General features: G+C 50.8%; 1 protein-coding gene across 1 annotated transcript in view; it reads right to left on the bottom strand.

The window, feature by feature from the left end:
• Positions 1 to 12,448: 12,448 nt before the first annotated feature.
• The window catches only part of LOC125133618 (kazrin), a 464,224-nt gene continuing 452,360 nt past the window's right edge, over positions 12,449 to 24,312 (bottom strand). Inside the window, exons 14-15 of the mRNA XM_047791952.1 lie at positions 17,606 to 17,720; positions 12,449 to 16,005 (exon numbers count right to left, since the gene is read on the bottom strand). Coding sequence (XP_047647908.1) covers positions 15,841 to 16,005; positions 17,606 to 17,720 — 280 coding nt within the window. The 3' untranslated portion in view covers positions 12,449 to 15,840. The remainder of the gene's footprint in view (positions 16,006 to 17,605; positions 17,721 to 24,312) is intronic.

Here is a 24,312-nt window from a genome sequence, read left to right as displayed (position 1 = left end):
CCCACGTCATCCTCATGACAACCCTGGAAGCGTGACTGCCTCCCCACTTTACAGATGGCCAGACTGAGGCCCAGAGAGGTTGCATACATGCCCAAGGTCTTGCAGCTGGTAAGCGGTTGTGCAGGCACTTGAACCCAGGCAGGCAGGCTCCTGGGGTAGGGTCTTAGTTGCCACAATCCCACCCCGTGGAGAGGCTCCTTCCCTTTGGAATCGGACCTGCAACCAGACAGGAAGCAGTGCTTTGGAGGATGCAGTCCAGTGACCACCGACGCCTGGCCATGGCCAGGAGAGTAACCTCCTCTGTGCCTACAGATCCTTGGGACCTGTCATTGCAAACTAGGCTCCTGGTTTCCATGCGTACATGGCTCATGGGATGAGAACTGGCGCTAGACAGCAAGAAAGAAACGAAAGAACATTTCTCCTTTTTTGAAAGGTGGAGCTCAACTCTGCTGGGTTGTGCCTTTAAGTCAGTTATCACAGATGTCACTTAACTCTTTGGTGCCTGTTTCCTCTGTGTTGTCAGCTCCACGAGAGCAGCGGCTGGATCACTTTTGTTGGCTTGATGAATGGCCAGTGCCCCCACAGCCCCTGGCATGTGGGAGGTGACTGATCCACGTTTGTGGACTAGTCCCTCCAGAGTGGGCAGCACGCCGCTCCAGCATTAGGCACTCATCACACGGCATGATGTGGGCGCTCTCAGGCCAGAATTGTCTCGTTAGCCTGGAGCTCTGGGTCCTGCCCCAGGATCGCTTGGATGTCTCGGTGCTTCACGGCTGGGGTGTTTGTGTCCCCAGCCTCGTGCTGCGAGGGCTGGTGGCCTCTGTTCTAGGCAACAGCTTCCCACAGAGACACCTGCTCACTTGTGGCCAGAAACCCCAGACTCCATGTAATGGCATTTCTCAAACTCCACCCTACCTAGAACAAAGCAGGGACAAGAGAGGGATAGAATGGTGCCTTCAGGATCTGGGGCCAAGCAAGTGCTATGTCCTGGCAAGCACAGATTTGCTTTGCAATGCTGTGGCTTATCTTAAATTCATGCAACTTTTACCTTCTATTCAATAAAACACTCACGTATGAGTGCATAAAAAATAAGGTGGATTAACAGATGCATAAAGGCATTCGAGACAGGTAGGCATGTGATAGAGAAAGTATACGAAAATGTTATTGGAACAATCTGGGTGGGGAACACACCTATGCTCACTAGAAAATTCTTTTGTGATTTCTGCTCTTAAATTTGCACGATGATGATAATCTGAATGGCAAGGCTTAGCTCTATTTCTGTGGTTCAAGGGATTTTATGGCTGCTTTTCCAAGGCTAATATTGGCCTATACTTTTGGGATATTTGGATGAAAGGCATATAAATTATGTGATACTGTCAGTTTTATACTGTTTCAGTTAAAACATTCGGTTTTATTATTCACGGACTTCTAATCACGGTGAATTGTAACACTGCGTATTAATGGTTTGGACATGACCGTTCAACAGTAAGAAACAAAACAATGTATTATAGCATGTGTGTGGCATTGTTATAAGAAATTATATAACTTTAAATTCAAGTTGAAAAACTTGCTGATTTATCACTACATATAAAATGATACATAATTATATCAGAGTCCTATATACAATTTAAAAATACACTAAAAAAATCACATTTGCTTTCATACATACATGACAACCTAACCATTCTATGCCCAAGTTTCTTCATCTGTAAATTAGTGGTGTTAACACTCCCTGCCTGTGGGGTTACTGTGAAGACTGAATGAGTTGTATTGTATTTAAAGAGCTTAGAATAGTGCCTGGTATCTAGTAAGCATGATATAAGGTAAGCTATTCTTATTATCACTATTTTTATTGCTCATTTCAATTACCTACCAATTAGATGCCTTCTTATTAGTTGGGGGGGGGGGGACCCACCCCAGTTTTCAACACACTTTTAAGAATCAAATGCATGGAGGAGCTGTGGAGAAAAGGGAACCCTCCTGCACTGTTGGTGGGAATGGAAACTGGTATAGCCACTATGGAGAACAGTTTGGAGATACCTTAGAAATCTATACATAGAACTTCCATATGACGCCGCAATCCCACTCTTGGGCATCTATCCGGACAAAACTCTACTTAAAAGAGACATGTGCACCCGCATGTTCATTGCAGCACTATTCACAATAGCCAAGACATGGAAACAACCCAAATGTCCATCGACAGAGGATTGGATTCGGAAGATGTGGTATATATACACAATGGAATACTACTCAGCCATAAAAAAGAATGACATAATGCCCTTTGCAGCAACATGGATGGAACTAGAGAATCTCATACTGAGTGAAATGAGCCAGAAAGACAAAGACAAATACCATATGATATCACTTATAACTGGAATGTAATATCCAGCACAAATGAACATCTCCTCAGAAAAGAAAATCATGGACTTGGAGAAGAGACTTGTGGCTGCCTGATGGGAGGGGGAGGGAGTGGGAGGGATCGGGAGTTTGGCACAACTTAGAATAGATTTACAAGGAGATCCTGCTGAATAGCATTGAGAACTTTGTCTAGATACTCATGTTGCAACAGAAGAAAGGGTGGGGGAAAAAATGTAATTGTAATGTATACATGTAAGGATAACCTGACCCCCTTGCTGTACAGTGGGAAAATAAAAAAAATTATAAAAAAAGAATCAAATGCACATTTTGGAAAGAGGTGCTATGTTTCTGTAAATCACTGTTCCATTGGTATATTATCTATGGCTGTGTAACAAACTTCCCCCAAACTTGGCAGTTCTGGGAAAAACAACATTCGTTATCTCATGATTTCTAAGGGCTCAGGATCCGGGGGGGGCTTAGCCCAGGGGTTGGGGTGGGGGGCTGGCTCAAGATCGCTCACAGGCTGCAGTGAAGGTGCTGGCAGGTGCTGCCTGAGCCCAAGGCTCCACAGGGTAGAGCTGCTTTCGGGTTCAGCCGTTGGCAGGATTCAGGTCCTTGTGGGTGGCTGGTCTGAGATGGCCCTGAGTTCCTTGCCACTTGGGCCCCTCCGTAGCTCAGCCAAGAAGGGCCAGAGAATGAGCGACAGAGATGGAGAGCAAGTTCAGTCTTTTATAAGCTAATCTCAGGAGTGACATGCCATCCTTTTAGCTGGGTTGTATCTTAGAAACAAGTCTTCATGGGAGGGGATTTGACTACAGCATGAACACCTGGAGCTGGGGTGGGTGGGTGGATCTGGCAGAGCCGTGTTGGGAGCTGCCAGCTGCACCTGGGGCACCAATTTGAGATCAGTTGCCTTAGAAGGAGCACAGGTTCGGCATCAGGCAGAAATGGTTGGATGTCAGCTTTTCCTCTGACCTGAGACGGGGAACACACATTTCTCAACCTCACTGAGCCTCATCTATAAAATGGAGGCCTGGAGTTGCCGTCGTGGCTCGGTGGTTAGTGAACCTGACTAGCATCCATGAGGACACAGGTTTGATCCCGGGCTTCACTCTGTGGGTTAAGGATCTGGCGTTCCTGTGAGCTGTGGTGTAGGTCCCACATGCAGCTCAGATCCTGCATTGCTGTGGCTGTGGCCGACAGCCTCAGCTCCGATGGGACACTTAGCCTGGGAACTTCCATGTGCTGCGGGTGTGGCCCTAACAAGACAAAATAAAATAAAATATAGGCTCTTCCACCTGCCCCACTGGAGCTGAGTCAAGGACCAATGTCATCCATCTGGATGCATTTGCTTGTGGGTTTCAGTTTCCTAGGGCTGCTGTAATCATGAGCCCGGTGGCTTACACAACCGAAATGTGCTAGTTTACAGCATCTGACATGGGGCTCCCTGGGCTAAAACTCAAGGTGTTGCCAGGGCCACGTGCCTTTCTGGAGGCTCCAGAATCCAATTCCTCATCTTTCTCGGCTTCCAGAGGTGCCCGCATTCCTTGGCTTGTGGCCCCTTCCTCCATCTGCAAAGTTGGGAAGGATGGTTGAAATTTTTTCCACATCACATCACTCTGTCCCCCTTCTACGGTCACCCCTCCTTCCACCCTCTTCTGCCTCCATCGTCCTCTTTTCAGGCCCCACATGATGACAGTGCCCCCCCCACAATCTTAAAATAGGATAGTCTGCCTATTTTAGGGTCACCTGATTAGCAATCTTCATTCCATCAGCAAACTTGATTCTCCTTTGCCACCTAAGGTAACATAGTCATAGGTTCTGGGAATCAGGAGGTGGGCATTTGGGGCCATAAACACCCCCCATAGCCCTTCCATATGCCTGTCTCCACTTGCCCCGAGGCATTTTTCCTCCTCACACTCCATACCAGCTGCCTGATTGTCCCCATGGTGTCTTGATACCCAGAAGCAAGCCTGGGGGCCAGAAGGCAGGTGCATTTATTCTGTAGGAACATGAGGAGGAGGAGGAGGCGGCAGGCACTGGACAAGGTGAAGTTTACGGCCATTCCTCAGATGCCCTGACTCTGTGCCTGACTCCTTCGCAGCTGCCCACATGGTCCCAGGGGCTGTTTTCATAGCCCTCTCTCCCTAGGAATAATGGCCCACAAAATACCCTGCTGTTGCCCAGTCCTGCTCCTGGAGGCCAAGCCCCAGGCCCCCACAGGGGGAGGGAAACAGCTGGTGCCTCATGTTGCCGTTGCATCAACTGAGGAAGGCTTCCTGGTTGGCATCAGCCATGTAGTTCAGCTCACCTGGGCGGCCTCCTAAGCTGGGAGGGATTCTGGGTATCAACAGGTTCCAAATTTGTCCTGATTTGTCCTGAGGCCAGCTTCCAAATGCTGCCTGTCGCACTGAAGGTGTGTTTCTTGCCTCCTGTAGGGAAACAAGGGCCGCCCAGTTCCCCCTGCAGGGAGGGGACCCAGGGCTGCCCCCTGTGAAGCTGGCTTGCTGGTGGTCTCAGCTGGTTTGCTCTTCCTGGGTTGGGTTGGGCTGGGCTGGGGTGGTGAGGGATGGAGCATCCCCCCATCTAGTGGTGAGTTGTGGGACTGCGAGCTGTAATGGCCCAGGAATCGTGTTACTTACCCCCAAGGGCGGTGGTCCCAAGCCACAGAAATCACCCAAAGGGGTTTTGAAAAATACACATACCTGAACCCCAATCCACACCTCCTTCATCAGAAAACCAGCAGTTTAGCTTTAGAATGTAGATCCCCAAGCCCTACCTCTAAATTCTAAATTACTAGGTTTGGAATAAGACTTAGGATTCTGAATCCTTAACATGAATTCTCCAGGGATTTGATTCTCAAGGGCATCCTGACTTGAACACCACCGACTCAGCAGCCCACAAGAGAAATGAGCCAACTGTGAGATGGGGACTTAAAAAAGGGGAGTTCCCGTCGTAGCGCAGTGGTTAACGAATCCGACTAGGAACCATGAGGTTGCGGGTTCGGTCCCTGCCCTTGCTCAGTGGGTTAAGGATCCGGTGTTGCCGTGAGCTGTGGTGTAGGTTGCAGACACAGCTCGGATCCCGCGTTGCTGTGGCTCTGGCGTAGGCTGGTGGCTACAGCTCCGATTGGACCCCTAGCCTGGGAACCTCCATATGCCGCAGGGAGCGGCCCAAAGAAATAGCAAAAAGACAAAAAAAGACAAAAAAAAAGGCTGATGCTCTGTTTGGTCATGTTATTAGAAGCATAACATCCAGGTTAAGGAAGGATATTGCCACTTCCAGTGCTGCAGGGCAATGGGAGATCCTGCAAGACGGATGGTGAGGCGTAACAAAACACAGAAGACTCTTACATCTAGAAAGGGGGGACCAGGAGGCACTCTGTCCCTCAGAACAAAGGCGTCTAGGCTTTATCCCTCATGACTTTTATTAGAGAAGGTGACATAGGTTAATGAGCAAAACCGGGTGCAGGTGATGATAAAGCAGTCTCTTAGGAGTTGTTCTTCTGCACGTGCGTCAAATTTGTTTACTGCATCATTCAGCAGTTTCAATGGTCTCCAACAGGATGTAATAGAATGGTTAAAAGCATCTGGGTTTGAGTCCTCCTTTTGCTAGGGCCGCTGTCTGTCAGGGTTGTTGTGAGGACTCGATATAATAATATGCAGAGTGCTTAGCACAGGGTCTGGCTCTTGGGAAATGGCCCCTGTATTAACAGTCTACTGCTCAGACCTTTTGGGAGCTCTGTGTTTGATTTTAAGTGACATATTTATGAAGGGGATATCCAAAAGAGGGGGAGACGGAGGGGACATCCTTAGGAAGAACCAAAGGGAATGCTTGATTGAGGCTCTGTAACTGGGAGGCAGAGGTGTTTGGGGAACAAGGCAGGGGTAGACCTGGCCTATGCCACAGTTGGATCCAGGGAGTGTGACAACCCTCTCTGCTCCTTCCCTATCTTGCATGGGGCTCTGGTTTGGCCCCATTCCCTTGGGCATCTTCTTGGGAGAGGGACATGGCAGCCGGTAGCTCTGGGGCACATCAGAATCCAAAAAGAAGGCAAGAGCGAAGATCCCGTCATGGCTCAGTGGTTAATGAATCCGACTAGGAACCATGAGGTTGCCAGTTTGATCCCTGGCCTTGCTCAGTGGGGTAAGGATCTGGCGTTGCCATGAGCTGTGATGTAGGTCGCAGACGCAGCTCAGATCCTGAGTTGCTGTGGCTCTGGCGTAGGCTGGTGGCTACAGCTCTGATTGAACCCCTAGCCTGGGAATCTCCATATGCCACAGGTGCTGCCCTAGAAAAGGCAACACCAACAAACAAAAATACAAATAAAAACAAGGGAAGGCAAGAGCTAACCACCTACTCATGATTTGAAACCGTCTAGGTGGGAATTCTGATTTTCCCTTCTCAGACCTCAGTACCCTCTCCTGGGGCCACTTGCCGAGGCCAAGAGGCTGCTGAGCTGGGACTGTACCAGCCAGGATCATAGGCTCTCCCTGAAAGCTGGGGTGATGGTGATGGGGAGACAGTAGGGCAATAGGGCCCCATGACCAGCAGAGCCCCACCCCCCAAGAATCACACGAGGTGAGCATGGAGCCGTCCCCCAAGGCCAGCAGAAGAGGGGAAAATGCTCAGCAGAGATAGTGAGGCCCAGACAGGGAAAGGAAGTGGCCCGGGCCACACAGCCTGTGTCTGTGGCCAAGCCTGAGGGGCGGTCAGCCCCTGCCATGTCTCCAACTCCCAGCGTGGTTAGAGGAGTAAGGCAGGCTGGCATGTCAGCTGCTGTCAGGCTCCATCACTAATTTTATTTCCTATTTTGTTTGTATTTTAATAAAATGGGGGTGATGAAGGTGTGGTGTGAGATGACCTTGTATCTGTACTCTCTCAACCAGACGGTCCTGGTCCCTAAATTATCACTTGGTTTTAAGTCAAGCTCTCAAGAGCTGCCTTTGCCTTTTAAACCCGTAATTACAAAGCAATTTTCTGCCAGGTGGAGGGTGGGCGCTTGCTTCCACCATATTTAACAATGGGACGTGTCTCTTCAGCCCAGGGAACTCCGGGCTTCAGGAATTTTTTTTTTTTTTTAATTGTAAACATGTGGGTGTGGCTGGCCAGCTTCAAGCCAGTGGGTACCAGCCCATACTCTGCCAAGAGCCTGTCTGCGGCGCTAAGATGCCAGTTCAGTTTCCCCATCGGTCAGATGAGAAAAACAATGTCTATCCAAAAGGGTTGCTGGGAAGATTAAATGGGCAAAACTCCATACAGCTGTGATTGTCCATGGGGGGTGCCTCCCCGGGGAACACTGGGCAATGTCTGGAGACATTTGGGGCTGTCATGACTGGAGGAGGGGGTGCTCTTGGCCTCTTGTGAGGAGGGGGGAGGGATGCTGCACCTGCCGTGCACAGAATAGCCTCACTCCCCTGCCCCCTGAACACCACCAACAAAGTGTGTCTAGGATGTCAGCCGAGGCTGAGAAACCCTGCTGTTAAGGACAGCACAGGTGTCCATCACTATTGGTTCTTATTAGAACTGACCTCTGACTCACTTCTGTTTCTGGTGCTTCCGTGGGCCACTGGGTGCCTGGACTCAAGTTTCTTTCCCTCTCTGAGCATTGGGGGGCTCCTCTTCTCTGGGGCCTGGCCCCGCTGCCCTGCCTCACTGTTAGACCCTTCCACCTCTCCTCCTCCTGGACCGCATGAAGGGATCCCATGCCTTATAGTCCCCCAAGAGCCACGGGGAACTCTGTTCTCTCACCAGTGCTGGCATGTTCCTCTCAGGACCTGAGACTCGCTGGGCTGACCCCACCCCTGCTGGGCTGGTGACCCTACCCCACCGAGCCAATGAGATTCCATCCTGAGATTTTGCTAGAACTGCCATGTGAGAGTCTCCCTCTCATGCAGCCAGGAGGTTGTGTGGCTCATGGTGGTTTTGCCAACAGCTGGGATCAACCTTGCTGGGGCTGGACCTGCTATAGAAAAAGCCAAGCCGAGGAGTGAAAAAAGATGAAGATCCTGAAAATATCACTTGGACACTCTACGGATTGAATCTGATTCTGGATTCAAAGCTAGTTGCTGTCTTGCACTATTCTTTCCAGAAGCCAATAAATTCCTTTTGGTTTTTGATTGGTGTTTGTCACCTATCACTGGCTAATAAAGAAATCCCATCTGTCCTAGAATCTTTTCTCCCCCAGTTGTGTTTAACTAGAGCTTTTTTTTTTTTTTTTTTTTTCCCTTCAGCCAAATCATAAACTTCTTAAGGGCAGGGCTTGTCATTGTACAACTGCAAATATAATAAACTCATTGAGGAATAAATTATTAAAAAAACAACTAAATCCTCTCTGGCCCCTATGTAGCAACACAACTTTCTGCCATCATGCTCTGTATCTGTGCTCTCCCATAAGGCTGCAGCCAGCCACAGGTGGCTATGGAGTGCTTGAAATGCACTGGTGCAACTGAGAAATGGAATTTTAGATTTTATTTCATTTTAATTAGTAATTTAAATTGCCACATGTTTGTGGCTGCCAGATCAAACAGCATAGCTGTATAGCATCTTGCACTGGTGATGGTGATCCATGGATTTTCATTGACTGATTCATGATCTGAACATTTACTTAATGACCAGGGAGACAGTGGGGGACGCTGTATTGGTGAATACAGGAAGCAGTCACCACCCCAAGGGACCCACTTGGATAACCATAATGCAACGTTGAGAACGCAGTATGTTTGGGAGGGAGCCCAGATCAGATTCTCTGGAAGTTCTGGGAGATGCGTCGTGGTCCGGAGAGAGGCTTGGAGTGGGACCAATGAGCCTGCTCAAAAGGGTTAATCAGATACGAGTTCAATGAATCCATCCGCGCTCTGAAGCGGGGCTCTTCTGCGGAGGCGGATGCACATCTCTGGCAACTGGAAGGGTTAGCGTGGCTGCAGACAGCCTAGGCTCTGGTGCCCGGCTGTGAAAGCCATGGGAGAGATTCCGTTACTCACCCTGTGCCTGTTTTCTCATCAGTAAAATGGAGTTAATAACAGGATATCCCTCTTGGAGGCTTTAGGGTTAAATGTGATGCTTGTGCAAAATCCTTAGCATGCAGTGTGCAGTTAGAACAAACATACAAACAAAATCTTAGCGGCTAAGATAACTGGGCATTGTGGTGAAGGTGAGGACCCTCCCTGAGCCCCTGCCCCCCACTTCAGCCCTGCATTGGACTGCACCCCCTCATTAAGGAGGGTCTCCCCTAAATGCCAGGACTACCTGGGCGGTGGGAAGCCAATTCCAGGAGGACACGCTTCTGGGTACAAATGAATTGGGAGGAGCTGGGCGTTTTATCCTGTTTTGATCAAGTTTTCCTTGAGGTTCATGCCTGGCTCTTGGAAACCAGCAGCACATCTGGCAACCAGCGTAGCCTGAAATAGACATCTCGGGTTTCCATGTGGGGCAGTGGAAGAGGCACTCTAAATCTTTGTTTGCCCCAAGTCAGCTGTACCCTGGGAGCCCCAGTGCCCATGGGCGGATTTATCAGTCTGTACCTGGAGAACCCAGTTTAGCCATAAGCCAGAGCATAGAGAAAGGGGGACCCATTTTGCAGAAGGTGGGGGCTTGGTATCGGTTGTACCACTCAGGGACATCCCTCATCGCATCATCAGGGATAAAGGGTGGGCAGGAGCCAGATCAGGTGCTCTGGGAGTGGATGGAAGCCAGTGGGGCTCTACTGTTGCTCCTCCAGCCCCTCAGGAGATGAGCCCCTCACTACCTCCACTCCAGACACATGGGCCTTTTCTCAGCCCCACTGCCATCCTCCCAGGACCTTGGCACCTCCCGACCTGCTGTCTAGAATCCTCTTCCCTTCCCCCCTACCACCTGCTGAGCTCCCCTCTGCCCAGTCCACGCCTCTGCTTAACTGCAGTAAATCCTAGGAGCTCAGCTCTCTGGACACGGGCTACCTCTGTTCTCAGGGCTGGTCCCAGTGACCATTTCACATGCTCAGTATTTGATTGATGACTCCCTTCCCCACTGGACAGGAAGATCCAAGTGGGCAGAGGCTGGACAGAATTTCATTCCGGTCTTATCCTCAGCAATTAGCCCAGCGCCTGCCTGCCTGGAATGTTCTTCCCCCAGATCTTTGCAGGGCTGGTTCCTGCTCAGAGCTTATGTCTCAGCTCAGAAGCCCTCTAAGATCCCCACCCCCACCTCTCCATCACACTTAGCACATCTGGAGTCAGCCACTCTGTCATGGATGAGCTGCTTGCCTGCCTTTGCTGTGTTATGAGTTCTGCCACTGTGTTCCCAGCACCAAGGACAGGTCCTGGCACCCAAGAGGATTCACTACATATGTGAAAAAAGTATATATAAATATAATATATACCACATATCTTAATAGTATATATAATTTATATAATTATATATCATGTATGTACTATATGATATATAAATAATAAATAATAATTATAACTAAGTATGTGCGGTCAGCCTGCTGGAACCTGCCATCCCCAGGCCTGTCTCCCAGTGGCCTCTAATGCTCCCAAACCCTCCCTGATAGATGCTCACTTCGTGAGTATTCGCCCCCTGCCTGACCTAAGTGATCAACCAGGAGTCAGACTGGACTCCTGTCCCAGGAGAAGCACACAGTCCTGTTCCCTGGGGTGGGTTCCATCAGGGCCAGTTGGACACCAGGGTGGAGCCTTCAGACCAGCCCCTACCTCCTGTGATTCGGGCTTTTGCCAGGAGGGCCCAGCTGTCAGCCAAGACTTTCTTACTCAGTGTGTGTCTCTGGACCAGCAGCACCACCCAGAAGCTTATTAGAAATGTATTCCAAAACACCTGTCCTTCCAGGGGCACCTTAAAGTCTGAGAACCACGGTGCTAGGACACCTGTGATCCCACCCCCGTTATGGACTGCATGTGTTCTTCCAAAATTCACACCCGAGAATGCTATGAATTTTTTGAAAACTCAGAATAATTGTGTCATTCATGTAAAATAGTTTGATACAGCACATTGTAGGTTATAGGGTTTTTTTTCCTCCCCTCAAAAATTCTAAGACTGTCTTATTCCCCCTCCTTGGCTGAAGTAAGTGCACCCTAACACACAATGTGATATTAGGAGATGGGGCCTTTAGGGTGATTAGGGCATGGAGGTGGGGTCCTCCTGATGGGATTAGTGTCTTTTTAAGAGGAGACACCGGAGACCTTGCTCCCTCTCCCTCCACTAAACAAAGACGCAATAAGAAGGCTGCCATCTGCAAACCAGGAAGAGAGCTCTCACCAACAACTGGCTGGCACCTGGATCTTGGACTTCCCCGCCTCTAGAACTACAAGGACTAAACATCTGTTGTTCCAGCCCCCCAGGCTCTGGTATTACGTTGTAGCAGCCCCAACCTCTGATGATCTATTCTGACCACCTAGAAATGTGATACCCCAGAAGAAGGGGCAGCATGAGGCAAATGATGCCAAGGGAGGGGTGACCAGCCAGATGTTCCCCTCCTGGCATCACAGTCCTGGTACAGGAGGTGCCAGACTTTTCCAACAGAACAGAATGCACTCGAGCTCTGTTTTCAGGGATGCCATCTGGAAAGTGAGTCCTATGCTATGGGGATAAGGGGTACACAGCACGGAAGGATGAACCCAGGATTTGGACGCAGGTGACAGTTTGAGTCCTGCCCTGTAACTTAGCTTTATGGAGCCGGGCAAGTTCCTCAGCCTTTCCAATCTCAGTTCCTCCATCTCTGAAATGGGTTCATAATGTCCCCTCTCAAAGAGGCTATTGGGGGGAGTTCCTGCTGTGGCTCAGTGGTAACAAACCTGACTGGTATCCATGAGGATGCAGCTTTGATTCCTGGTCTCGCTCAGTGGGTTAAGGATCCGGCACTGCTGTGAGCTGTGGTGTAGGTCGCAGATGAGGCTCGGATCTGGCGTGGCTGTGGCTGTGGTGTAGGCCGGCAGCTGCAGCTCCAATTCCACCCCTAGCCTGGGAACTTCCATATGCTGAAAGTGTGGCCCTAAAAAGCAAAAAAAAAAAAAAAAAAAAGGGGAGGGGGGAAGCTATTGGGAAAATTGAAAGGAGACCGCACAGAGGAAAAGGCCACTTCATCAATGAAGCACTGCGGAGTAGTATTTATTGTTACAGTGTTAAAATTCACGCTTGGGAAAACATTCAGGGCCATGACTGGAAGCTTAATGTCAAGAACATCATCTTAGTTCATGGACAACTTGTTTCCTTTGCAGCCACAAACTCCCCTGGATGTTAGGGCTCAGGAAATTCTCATCTTCCAACCACTGGTCATGATGATGTTAGTATCAGAAAATGCTCTTTCCCGTAGGCTTCTTTTCCCTGCTGCTCCACTGCCAGGCGGCGCCTGTTGGAGCCTCAAAGAGCAGAGTGGAAGCGAGGGTGCCCAGAGCATAGGGGTTTTGATGGGAAGGGGAGAGCTAGGCTTGGAGCAATAGAGGGTTCTGGTGTCCCTGCGTGGAACACTGAGGTCACATCTTGCCAAACTGCCCCATTCTGCTGGACCCAGTTCAGTGTCCTCGAGATTTGGGGTCCCTGTTCTGAAGCCCCTCTGTGCTGGCTGGGCTGTGTGGAGACCCACCCCCTCGACATCATCTGGTCCAGGTTCTCCTGTGGCTTCTCCCTGCCTCCTGCAGCCTGGGCACCCATGACTGCAATGCTGAGGCAGACAGATTTCTGGGAGAAAAGCCCTGCTTAGCCAAGGACCAAGGGGCCTGGCAGAGGTGGCTGGGGTCAGAAAGCTGAGTCCACCCAGCAGGTGCCTTCTGATGGCTCTGGCCCTCAGCTTCTGGGAGGACAATGGGGTGTCTCTGCCTGTCCTGGTTCTCCCCAGCCTCTGGCACCAATTACCTCTTTTTAAGGGGCCGGCACCCACGGACTCAGGCGACAACACCTCTCAGAGAAGCACATTCATATCGTTCCCAGGTCCAGATGCCGCATCACCCTTTAAAGACCAAGGCCACAACTCAGGCCGTTTGGACAGGATGTAGCAGGTCACTATTCTATGGGTGGCCACTCTGCCAGCCTGTGTTAATCAGTCCCAGAACCTCTCTGCCATGCCCCCCCTGCACCCCCTGTTCTTCCTGCCCACTCTTGAAACAGAGCTGACATTTATGATTTTTTTTTTTCCAGAGAGAGAGCTCACCTGATCTAACAGAGGCAGGGGGTGTTAATCAGCCAACCCATCCTCACATTGAAAAGCCAGCTCTGAACACTCACCTGGCTGCTAGGGAGACAGAACATCAGGGAGGCAAGAATGTATTCGGGCATCATTTGGACCAAAGGGTGCATCTGAGGTTGCCCACATTGCCCCAAGCCTGCTGGCCTCATGCTGCAGGGTGTTTGGGGCAATGTCATCCCTGCTGGGGACTCCCCATATTGGCCACTTGCCCATCTTATCCCCAGTGGGATTGAGTCTGGGAGCCATGCATTTCAAATAATGGGAGCCATGGGTTTCAAATAATGATATGCATCCAGACACCTGTCTGTCTGCCATTCCTGCTCCTATAAAAATACCTACCCTTGCACCCCTGCCCCGGGTTTGCTGCTTTCCAGAGAGGCAGATCCCAGGGTCCCGGGGGCACCTGGCCTAGATGCTGGCTGTGGCATCAGGTTAGAGGAGGGTTTTACACACTCCTCCCCCACCGGGCTTTGGGCTCTACAGCCTCAGGCCCCATGTGGCTACGTGTCATAAAGATACTGGGCTTGGGGTTTAGAACCTCAGCAAAGCCAAGTCGGGTTCCAGAGCTTCACCCCTCGGGTCCTAGAATCAGAAATATGGTCCTAGGAGGCCAAGCATTCAGACGAGAGGGCATCCACTGTCCGCAGAGTAGGCGTTTGGTTTATGGTGGTGCGAGGGCTGTGCTTGTGTTCGGTTTGGAGGGAAGACCACAGTCTTGGGCCTCGGAGAGGAGTCATTCTTAAGTTCCTTGGGCCATGTGCTTTGTGCTTTTCCCTTGAGAGGAAATAATTCATTAGGTCGAAGAGAAGATGCTTTGACGGTATTCAATGGCTGACCTGGAAATTCAAACCTCTCGTAGGCCATCTGTGCCAAAGGCTTCAAGGGACATTGAGCATCATGGTCCCATCAGATGATCTGCTTTGCTAACTGGCATTTAGGTAGAACCTCAGTGCCTTCTGTCCCTCCCTAGTCATTCCTCAGCATCGAGGGCAATGGACTCCAGCCTAAACACGTAAATCCACTGGTTTTCAGGGTTGGGCACGTGGGATTTTCCTCTTGGAGGGGGCAGAATCCAGTCCTATTGGAAGTGCTAGAGCGTCTGAGCATTAAACATTCTTTGTGCTCCTTTTGCATGTGGCTCTAACCAAAACAGCTGGAGAGAATCCGTACCATATAGTTCTCTGTCGTAGATGGGAAATCAGACACCCATAACTTCCTGCCTGTCTCCTGAGAGGTTACAAAGTGTTACAGACATTAGCAAGTGTTAATCCTCACACAGTTCCTGGGGGAGGAGGGACTAGAAGTATTGTAGATGAAGACTTTGAGGCACAGAGAGGTGGGGCCACCGGGGAGAAGCCACCCGGCAAAACAGGAGCAGCATCCAGAAGAGGGCAGGGGTCTTTTCCACCTTAGTGACCTGAGATTCAGCTCAGTTAGGACGTGGGTGAGCACACCTACAGGTCAGGTGACAGAGACGTCACAACAAGGTTTGTTGCACTAACAATGACAAGCATGTCTCTGCTCCCAACCCCAAACCCACTGTCACACTTGGTAGGGCTGTCAGGGACCGAACAGTCACCCTGGATCCTGCTGCCACAGCATCCTTCATCCTGATGGTGGGATGTCTGCATTTCCTGGGAGTGTTGCGGCTCAGCACCGCCCCCCCCCCCCCAACCGTGGGGATCATCAACCTGCCTCCACCCAGTGTAGCCACTCCTGGGAGGAGGGACCAAGTAGCCCTTCAACACATCCACCCCGACACGACCCTTCTTAAGCTTTTAGGGTGGGAGGGATTGAGCTTCCCATTTTGCATTCTCCCAAGAGAGAGTCAGTGACCCAAGCCAGAAGCCAAGTTCTTGGCATGTAGGCTGGAGCTGAGACCTCCTCTAGACTGGCAGCAAGGGCCCACGTGGGTGACCAGTCAGCCTCAGGCTTTGCTAACTCTGAGCTCTGGGTGTCTGGTTGGCATCCCACCTGCTCCTCCTGGGAGGGTGTTTGGGGGCACTCTGTGCCTCTTTCTGCAGCAGTGGTTCAGTTTAAGGCCCCAGGGGCACCTGGACTGCTCAGGGGCTGAGTCATCTAAGGTGGAGCCTCAATGACAGAGCGGCCGGGCACCTTGGCAGGTGCTCTGGGCCAGTGCCTCCTCGTTCCTCGGTGCTCCCATCCAAGGTCACAGCAGTCTGTTAGGATTTGCCCGGGACCAAGAAGCATCCTCAGCCCCAGATCGCTATGTACACTGGTGACGGCCTCTGGCTGCCCTTCCTCCCTGGGCATCGATGGGTGGGGTCTGGCGGATCATTGGTTCCTTATACGTTGGTGACCTCCAGGCCGTTGTAGCCTTCCAGACGGCACTGCTCTGGCCTGCCCTGGGAGTCATCGTCTCCGCAGTCCTCATTTTGAAGAGAGCCGTAGTCATCGTGGAAATCGGGGTCCTTGCTGCTGAAGCCCCTTCCTATTTTTCCCAGGGGCAGCTGATAAGAGAGGAATGAGAACAAAGAACAGGAAAAAGAGAAATAAAAAGACCGTCTTTAGATTTGGGGAATCTAACTCGTATTGCTGTGTGACTTTGAATAACTTGCCTAACCACTCTGTGTTCCTCCTATAGTAGTAATAGGAGACTAAGAGGATTTGGGGAGTTAACCTTATGAGAAAGCTTTGTGTTCCCAACTGGAAGGAACCAGTTGGTTACCAAAGGTGAAGACAAGTAAAGTCTTTCTGATTATGCACAAAAGTCTCCCCTCTTCCTGCTCAGCAGGAGGAGAGGCGAGACTGAGCATGGGGCCTGAGGTCTGACTTCTTTCCCGAGTCAAGAAGAAATATTCCAGCCTCGCCTGGAGTGGCAGAAAGAGTGTGGGTTTTAGAGGCTCACAAACTGGGGTTGGGACCCCTGCTCTGCCACTTCCCAGCTGTGTGACTTTGGACAAGTTCCCTGCCCTCTCTGAGCCTCTATTGTCTCAGCTACAAAATGGGACTAGTAATTCCTTTCTCCCAGAGTTGTTGCAAAGAGTAGACATCTCCGTTACGAAGCACATAACGAAGTGCTGGCAGAGAGCAGGTATTACTATCAGACATGGGGGACCCTCAAGAACTGTTTCTTATTTTGAACTGATCTCTATCACAATAGTCATGGCAGTCCTTTGTAATTATTGATTTACCCGACTGCCTTTCTTTCCAGACCAGTGTTTCTCAACCTTTTTTCCCACTATTGTCCCCCGCTTAAAAAGAAGACTTTTTAGACATTATTTGTCCTTAATCACACTCGCACTATGAAAATCTCGCACCACAGATCTGTGCATCTATGTACATACCAGGGGTATGTCTGTGCTTTATGCATAAAAAGAGGAAGGGTTTTGGTGCCCTCCACACCCAGAACCAGTTGGAACCCTCATGGAAATCGGGGTCCACACATCCTAGGATGAGAGCACCTTAGGGTGGGGTGGTCATTTATTCATGCTTCTCCCCCACGCTCAGAACGTGCCTGGAAGGCACTGGGTACCCAAACAGCCTGCCGAATGAACAGAAGGGTTTCTGATTATCCACCCCTGCCATCTGTCTACACACCTCCATTTAGAAACCTGTGTCACTCTGAGTCCACGTGATCAGACCCCACTGCACATGTTCTCACACCCCAGAGGCTCCTCTTCTGCCTTTGGTCAGGTCACCAGAGTTCAAAATCTAAGCTGGTTTTCAGGGTTTGGGGTGTGTTGGAACCCTCTGGGCAGCCTGATGGCATATGTAGGGTTCCCCCTCGCCCTCGCCCCACAGGCCTTTGCGTCAGGAGGCCCAGGTGGCTCCCAGAATCTGCCTGTTAAGTAGCCACTCAGGTGGGTCTGATGCAGGCAGGTGAGCCCTGCACTTCGAGAGACAGTGACAAAGGCCCCATAAGGTTTAGTGTGTCTCAAGCATCATGCAGGTCCCTTGAAGGTGCCACTCTCCTTGCTGCACCTGTGACCTGGTCCATCAGCTCCTCCTCCACAGGCCAAGCCCCCTGGGAGAGGGCAGCATGGACCCAGACTGCAAAGACCCTTCCCAGGCTGCGGGATGCCCAGGTAAACACATGGAGCGACTTACCCGGCCAGCCTTGTACTTGATCCCACTGCTGTTCTCCTCCTTCCCTGCCCGGGTGATGCTGGAGGCCCTCCCGGGGGGTGTTCCGAATCGCTCAGCCTCCCGGATGCCTGTGGAGCTGGGGAGAGAGTCATTTCCAGTCAGCAGGGGGCGGGGGGTGGGGTGGTCAGCTACTGCCACCCACACACTCATATTGGTGACAATGGCCATCACTGAGGTTTCCTGAGTACCTCCTATGCTGATAAGGAAAAGGGGCACAGAGAGGTTAAGCAATCTGCCCAGGATCACACAGCTGGAAGTGGCAGAGCCAAGATCTGAGCCCATGTCTCTGAGGCCCCAAAGTCTCTTTTGAGCCCCCATAGCGCTGCAAACCCTTTCAGGAGAGGGAAGGGTTGGTGGGAGAATCCCACCATTTCAGCTAATCAGCTATGGCCTGAGAAGTCCCAGGCAGTTCCCCACTCTGCATCTGAAATCTGTGCTCCCCACTGACTTGTTGCCTGTAGTGGCCCCATCACTCCCTTTGTACAAAAGCATCAAAGGCTTCTGTTAGAAGAGGATTTGGCAAACTCTAGCCTGAGGGTCCAATGCAGCCAGCTGAGTGATTTTGTAAAGTTTTATTGGAACCCAGTCCATCTGTTTGCACATTGTCTATAGTTCTTGTTATCACACCAGAACTGTTCACTTTGACACAGGCCACGTGACTCTCATGAGCCAACATCTTCCCCACCCGGCCTTTTATGGAAAAGGTTTGCCGGCCCCTGTGCTAGAATCTCAGTGCTGGTCCGTGTGGTGGAGGATGGACTGAGGGCAAGAAACTGGTTCCGAGCCAGGAGTTCTGGACTTCATCCTCCCTCCTGCCTGCCTTCTCTTTTAGATCCTGGGCAAAGCGCCGTGTCCCCTGGGCTCCTGGCTTTCTTTGCCTGCAAGGTTGGCCCTGGCCAGCCTTCTGCACCGCTGCATCATCCTCACCAATCCCAAGCTACTTTCACCCAGGGTCTGTCTTGGGACTTTAGCAGCAACGAAGCTCTACTCCTCACTGGCTGCGTGACCTTGAGCACCTTGCTTCATTTCTCTGAAGCTGGATTTCTGTATTGGCGAAGTGGGTCATATTAGACCCACTTCGTGAAGTGATCGTGAGGGTTAGTTAATAGGCACTTTGGGTGGAGTTCCCGCTCTGGTGCAACAGGATTGATGGCATCTCTGGAGTGCTGGGACACAGGTTCGACCCCTGGCCCAGTACAGTGGGTTAGAGATCCGGCATTGCCGCAACTGCGGCTCGGATCTGATCCTTGGCCTGGGAACTCCATATGCTATGGGGCGGCCAAAAATAGAATAATAATAATCCACATGAACAGTTAAAACATAACAGGGGGAAAGTTGGCTTTGCAGGAGCTGGGAGCCTCATCTCAGGCCACCGGGAAGATGGACTCAATGAAGAGAAATGAACCTCCTAACATCTCTTATGCTGCCTCAGAGAAGCTCTGCTTCTTCCAGGGCAAATTTTGCTAAGAAGGGTCCAGGGTGGGGCGGGTGGTGCAGGGGGCAGATGGTGCTGAGTTCTGAGGTCCCAGCTGCTGGGGTGTCCACACCACGGGGCAGCTCTTGCTCTGCGGGGAGTGAAGAAAGAAGGTCTTCATCAATGACTTGGGACAGAACTCCCTGGGCCCAGTGCGGAAGCTGTGCTCATTGCAGAGCCATGAGAAGCCAAAGTGGAGCAGCCAGCTCGGTTTGCTGTCTTGTGTGAAGTGCATGAAACGCCCCCGACTCATGGAACATGAGCCATCAGATGAGCTTAGGAGAATCCCAGAGCCCTTCTCTGATTTTTGCTGAAAAACAGATGGCAATTCAGAGGGAATGTGTGTCTCATCCAAGGATACACAGGACACATGGCAGTAGGAGTGGGATTTGAACTTGGGCCTCTAGGTGGCACTGTCCCGTCTTGGGGGCCTGGGTGGGACCCCGGACTCCACATCAGTGGCCTGGCTGGAGCCCTTCGCAGTGGTGTCCCCTGGGCTGTGTGCTCTGTGGGGTGGGGTAAGGACCCCACTTCCCCTATGAGGTCATTGGAGGCTGAAACAAGATGATGCATATCAAGTGCTGAGAAGGGGCTGGTATGTCATGGTCATGGCTGTGAGTTTATCTTACGGTGATCGGCACAGGTGTGGAGGGTGCACAGACCTGGTTTGGGTCCCTTCTCAGCTGCCCTCTAGCTGTGCCCTCATGTGAGTCGATTCCCTTGCTGGGCCTCAGTTTCCTCATCTGTACAATGGAGCCCAGGAGGCAGTTCGAGGCGTCAAGTATCCTCTGAGCAGAAAGGGACTGCCTTTGTGGTGTAAACAGAGGAGCACGGGGACACACCTCGCTGTGCCAAAATACCTTCCCTCCTTGTTTTTTCCACAGTGGCAGAAATCCTGCTCCTCCTTCAGGTTAAAAGCCATAAAAATCCCAATGCTTCAGGGAATAAGCCCAGCCTAAGGCCACGGTCTTTAGAGGATTGAAATGGCTTATTTCTAGCCCCTTTATCAGGCCTTCAGGGAATGGAAGGCTGGAAGGGTAAGTTTTAATGAGGGAAGTTTCTGCAGATTCTGTGCAATCTCCTACCAGCCAAGGAGGGCACCCCTGGCGCGAAGAAGGCCCCTGCATGGGAAGCGGGGTGGTGGGCTAGGATTGGCTCTGCCAGCAGGCCAGCCTGAAGGCTGGGTCCCACCCAATTAACGAGCGTTCTCAAGGCCCAGGCTGTGATGTGCAAATGCTTTGGCAGAGACCAGTGAAGGGGTGGGGGTGGATGGAGTATTAATTGGCCGCTTACTGTGTGCTGGGCATGATGCCAGGTCCTTGCCTCCTTGCGTCATCTCCCTGAACCTCCTCAAAGCCCTGGGGAGGAGGAGGGCTCATTTCCGTTTCAAGATGAGGGAACTGAGGCTCCAGAAGGCCAGGTTCTTCCTAAAACCACAGACGACAGTGGAGGAGCCAGAGGCCCTGTGCTGCCCCCTTGTTACATGGGGTCACAACCCCTGGCACTCTACTGCCCAGGGCCTGGCCTCTGGGCTCACGGTTCAGTGACTGCTTGGGATGGGATGGGGCAGAATATTATAAAACATCACCTCCTTGTGGGTGCCCCCAAATCCCAATGACCCTTCCCCCCCGCCCCCAACAGCTCAGGGGACCACCAGGTAGCCCAGGAACATTCTCTCCTGCCTGCTGCCCAGACCTCTCAGACTTGGCAGCCTGCCAGCCAAGGAGGCAAAGCTGTGACAGGGCCTCTGACTCTGCGGGCCTGAGAATCAAGTCTGTCTGGATGCATATGGAATCACTTTTCTTGGTGGAAATGCTAGGGAGAAGGAGGCTGGAGCAAAGTGACAGAAAGGGTGGGCCCATGTAACTCAAGAGGAAACCGTTTGCTTTGTGGGGATGCTGCAGTGTTCCTGTGTGGTCAGAGGTGTGAACTGTTAGGCGTTGTGGGGCATCTCTGCATCAGGCACCATGTTCACTTTAACCTCACGGCTTACACTCGCTGAGGGAGGCTCCCAAGCCCACTGGGAGATGAGACTCTGCTGGACAGAGTTCCTCTTGGTTTGGCTGCTCTTTCTGCCCTTGAGGGAAGAAGCAGAGTGTGATGCTTTGAGTTCCAGCTCCGCAGTTTAGCAGCTGATGGCCTCAGGGGAGACACCTAAGCTTGCTGTGCCTCTGTGTCCTCCTCTGTAAAATGGGACACACAGCACCTGGCCCCAGAAGGTGGTTACGATGTGCTAGGTTCTGAGCCTGGCCCTTGGTAGAGCCCAGCAAATGGTGACAGTAGTTTGATGACCTGATCTTCTCCCCGTAGCTGGAGGGAGGAGAGGGAGGTGCCATCCCTGGAGCACTTCCGGGCTGAGGGTTATGAGGCCACATGACAGGAAGGAGTATTTACAAGAGAGACACAAAGTTTGTCTGATGCTTCAGAGGCCAAAGGGGATTCTTCTCAGGCCTAACATTCAGCGAGAATCTAAATGAACTACAGGCTGGATCGGCCTCATCCCTGATGCTGTGTCAGGGGCAGGATACACCATCCTTTAGGCAAGTGCTGGGGACGGTCACACGTTTTCATCAAGGCTTTTCTTTTGGCTCCTGTGATGCTCCAGGAAATGCCTTTGGAACAGCGTGGCTACTCCCTGTATCCTTCTGCCCCAATGGTGTATTTCTCTGGCTCTTTAACACGTGGTCCTATGACAAAGTTGGTGCTGGACCGGGCGTGCGTGGCAAAGCAGACATCATGAGAAGATGTCAGAAACCGCTCCTCCTCAGTCCCTTTGGTCATATGGTTGTCATGACAATGAGAGGAGGCTGGAGAAGGTGATATCACTTGGGGACCTATACACTCTTGGTAAATGTGCCTCTCCTGGAGTTGGCCAGGCTGGTAATACATGGTTGCTATAATCTCCGAAGATGCTCTGAACTGACTACCCCCTGTGACTCCAGGCATCATATCTACTGGGAGATGTGGGGTCGCATCTACTGGGGAGTAGAACCAGGTACTCATCAGCCCCCCCGCCTCAGAGCTTCCTGGTATGGTGGAAGGTCATTCTAGCACTGCCACTAACTCCTATCTAGTCTTGAGCAGGTCACGGCACCTCGCTGAAGCCTCAGTTTCCTATCCATAAAAGGAGGCAATGATCCCTTCTTGCTCAGCTTCCTTCATGGGGAGGAGGGGCAAGGGAAATAAGTTATGTGACAGCTAGCTCCCTGTTGATGAGGACATAATATCAATGTGCAGCCTTGCTGTTACAACTATCACTGTGGTCCATGCAGCCTGGGATTCAGTCTGGGGTGGAGTCCTGGCTTGGATTCTAGTCTCTATTGCAATGGTTAGGGATGTGTTCTCAAACTGGAATCTCTCCACCTAATCCAAGCATTCTAGAAGGACTCACACCCAAAGACCTGCCCTGTCCTCTTTCTCTGGAAAGCTGATACCAGCAACAGAGAAGAAAAAGGAGCAACAGGGCAGCGGACAGGAGGGCTTCACTGCTTAGACCATGGTGGAGATGTACTGGGCAAAGCCCAAATACCTTGGTTAAAATAAATCCATCAGACCTTCCCTAGCATCTCACCACCCACCTGGGGACCACTGTCTCTCTGCTATTTGGCTTAGCTGGGGACTTTTTTACTAACAGGAGCAGTCTCCCAAACTCCTTAGCAACCCATGGAGTTCTGTCTCTCCCAGCTAACTGAAAGTCTGTTCTCCTGGCCCAGGGTCTCAGCAAGGGGCCAGAGGCTCCAAAATCCCATATGAAGACGGTGACTCATGAGCCACAACCAACACATGGCGGGAAGCAGTGTCATGGAAAGAGGTCACAGGGGTCTGGCACCAACACTGCCCTTCGGTCCCCTGGCTGACCAGCATCGGAGCCCTCATAAGTAAAATGAGGAACCTGGACAGAGTCCGTTTCCCTCTTCCTCATCCTGATCTCAGGAAGACTGCTTTCATCCAGTTCTTGAAGGAATATCTGACCTCCCAACAACATAAGACCCCACCCTATTTGTGCCCCACCAGAAATTTCTCTAGCATTCCCCCACCCTAGATAGTCCTTAACACACTGCCACCTCATGGTGGGGATCAAGGGTTTAATCACACATATGTTAATTAATTAGTCACATGGCTAATGTGTAGCTAGAGCTGCCCCTCCAGGGCTCAGAATATCTTAAGCCTGTGACAGACCACATGGATCCAGAAGGGAGGTAATGGAAGGTGGAAACATTCTGAGGAGAAAAGCCTTTGTCCTGCATTTGTTGATGTGTAGCTCACGGAATAGGGTTCTTGTCAAAATTTGGTGTCTATAAAAAAAAAGGCATAAAATGCTGAAAATGTAGATTCCCAGGCTCTGCAAGCAGATAATGGTTCTGTAGGTCTGAGGTGGGGTGGGGAATCTGCATTTTATAAGAGCACTGATGCTGCTGCTGCAAGGATCTATGAGAACTGCTTGAGGATTAGCCCGCTGGTGGGGAAGGGCAGTTCAGGGACCAGGATGCTGCTACAGATGCCCAATTTCCTCCCACCTCATAACATGGGGTGTGGCCCAGCTGCTCCCTGAGACCCCATGTGGTTAGGGAGTTGAGAACTCATGCCCAACACAGAGAGTCTCAGGTTTAAATCTGGCATCTGTCAACAAAATGACTAACCTTTGACCAAGAGTTAAAGAGTCAAGGCTCAAATTACTAAAGTCAGAAATGAAAGAGAGGACAAATTTACAAAATAAGAGGGATTATAAGGAATTGATTATATGATGAATTGTATGCTAACAAATTAGCTAACCTAGATGAAATGAACACATTCTTAGATATAAAGTACTGAAACTGATTCAAGAAGAAATAGAAAATTTAAATGTTTGAGTAAAGAGACTGGATTAGTAGTAGTAATAAAAAAAAACTTCCCACAAAGGACAGCCTAGGACCAGATGGCTTCACTGGTGAGTTTTACCAAATATTTAAAGAATCATGAAGAGCAATCCTTCACAGACTCTTCCAAAAAAGAGGAGAGAAAACTTCCCAACTCCTTCTATGAGGCCAATATTGCTCTGATACAAAAACCAGACAAAAACGTCACAAGAAAAGAAAACTACAGACCAATATCCCTTGTAAAAGTTAATGTAAAATTCTGCAACAAAATGCTAGCAAACCTAACCTACCAACATATAAAAATGATACACCATGACCAGTTGGGATTTATCCTAGGA

The sequence above is a fragment of the Phacochoerus africanus genome, chromosome 8, assembly GCF_016906955.1.
Source record: "Phacochoerus africanus isolate WHEZ1 chromosome 8, ROS_Pafr_v1, whole genome shotgun sequence".
Classification (NCBI taxonomy): domain Eukaryota; kingdom Metazoa; phylum Chordata; class Mammalia; order Artiodactyla; family Suidae; genus Phacochoerus; species Phacochoerus africanus.
This window is presented reverse-complemented; position numbering and strand designations above follow the sequence as displayed.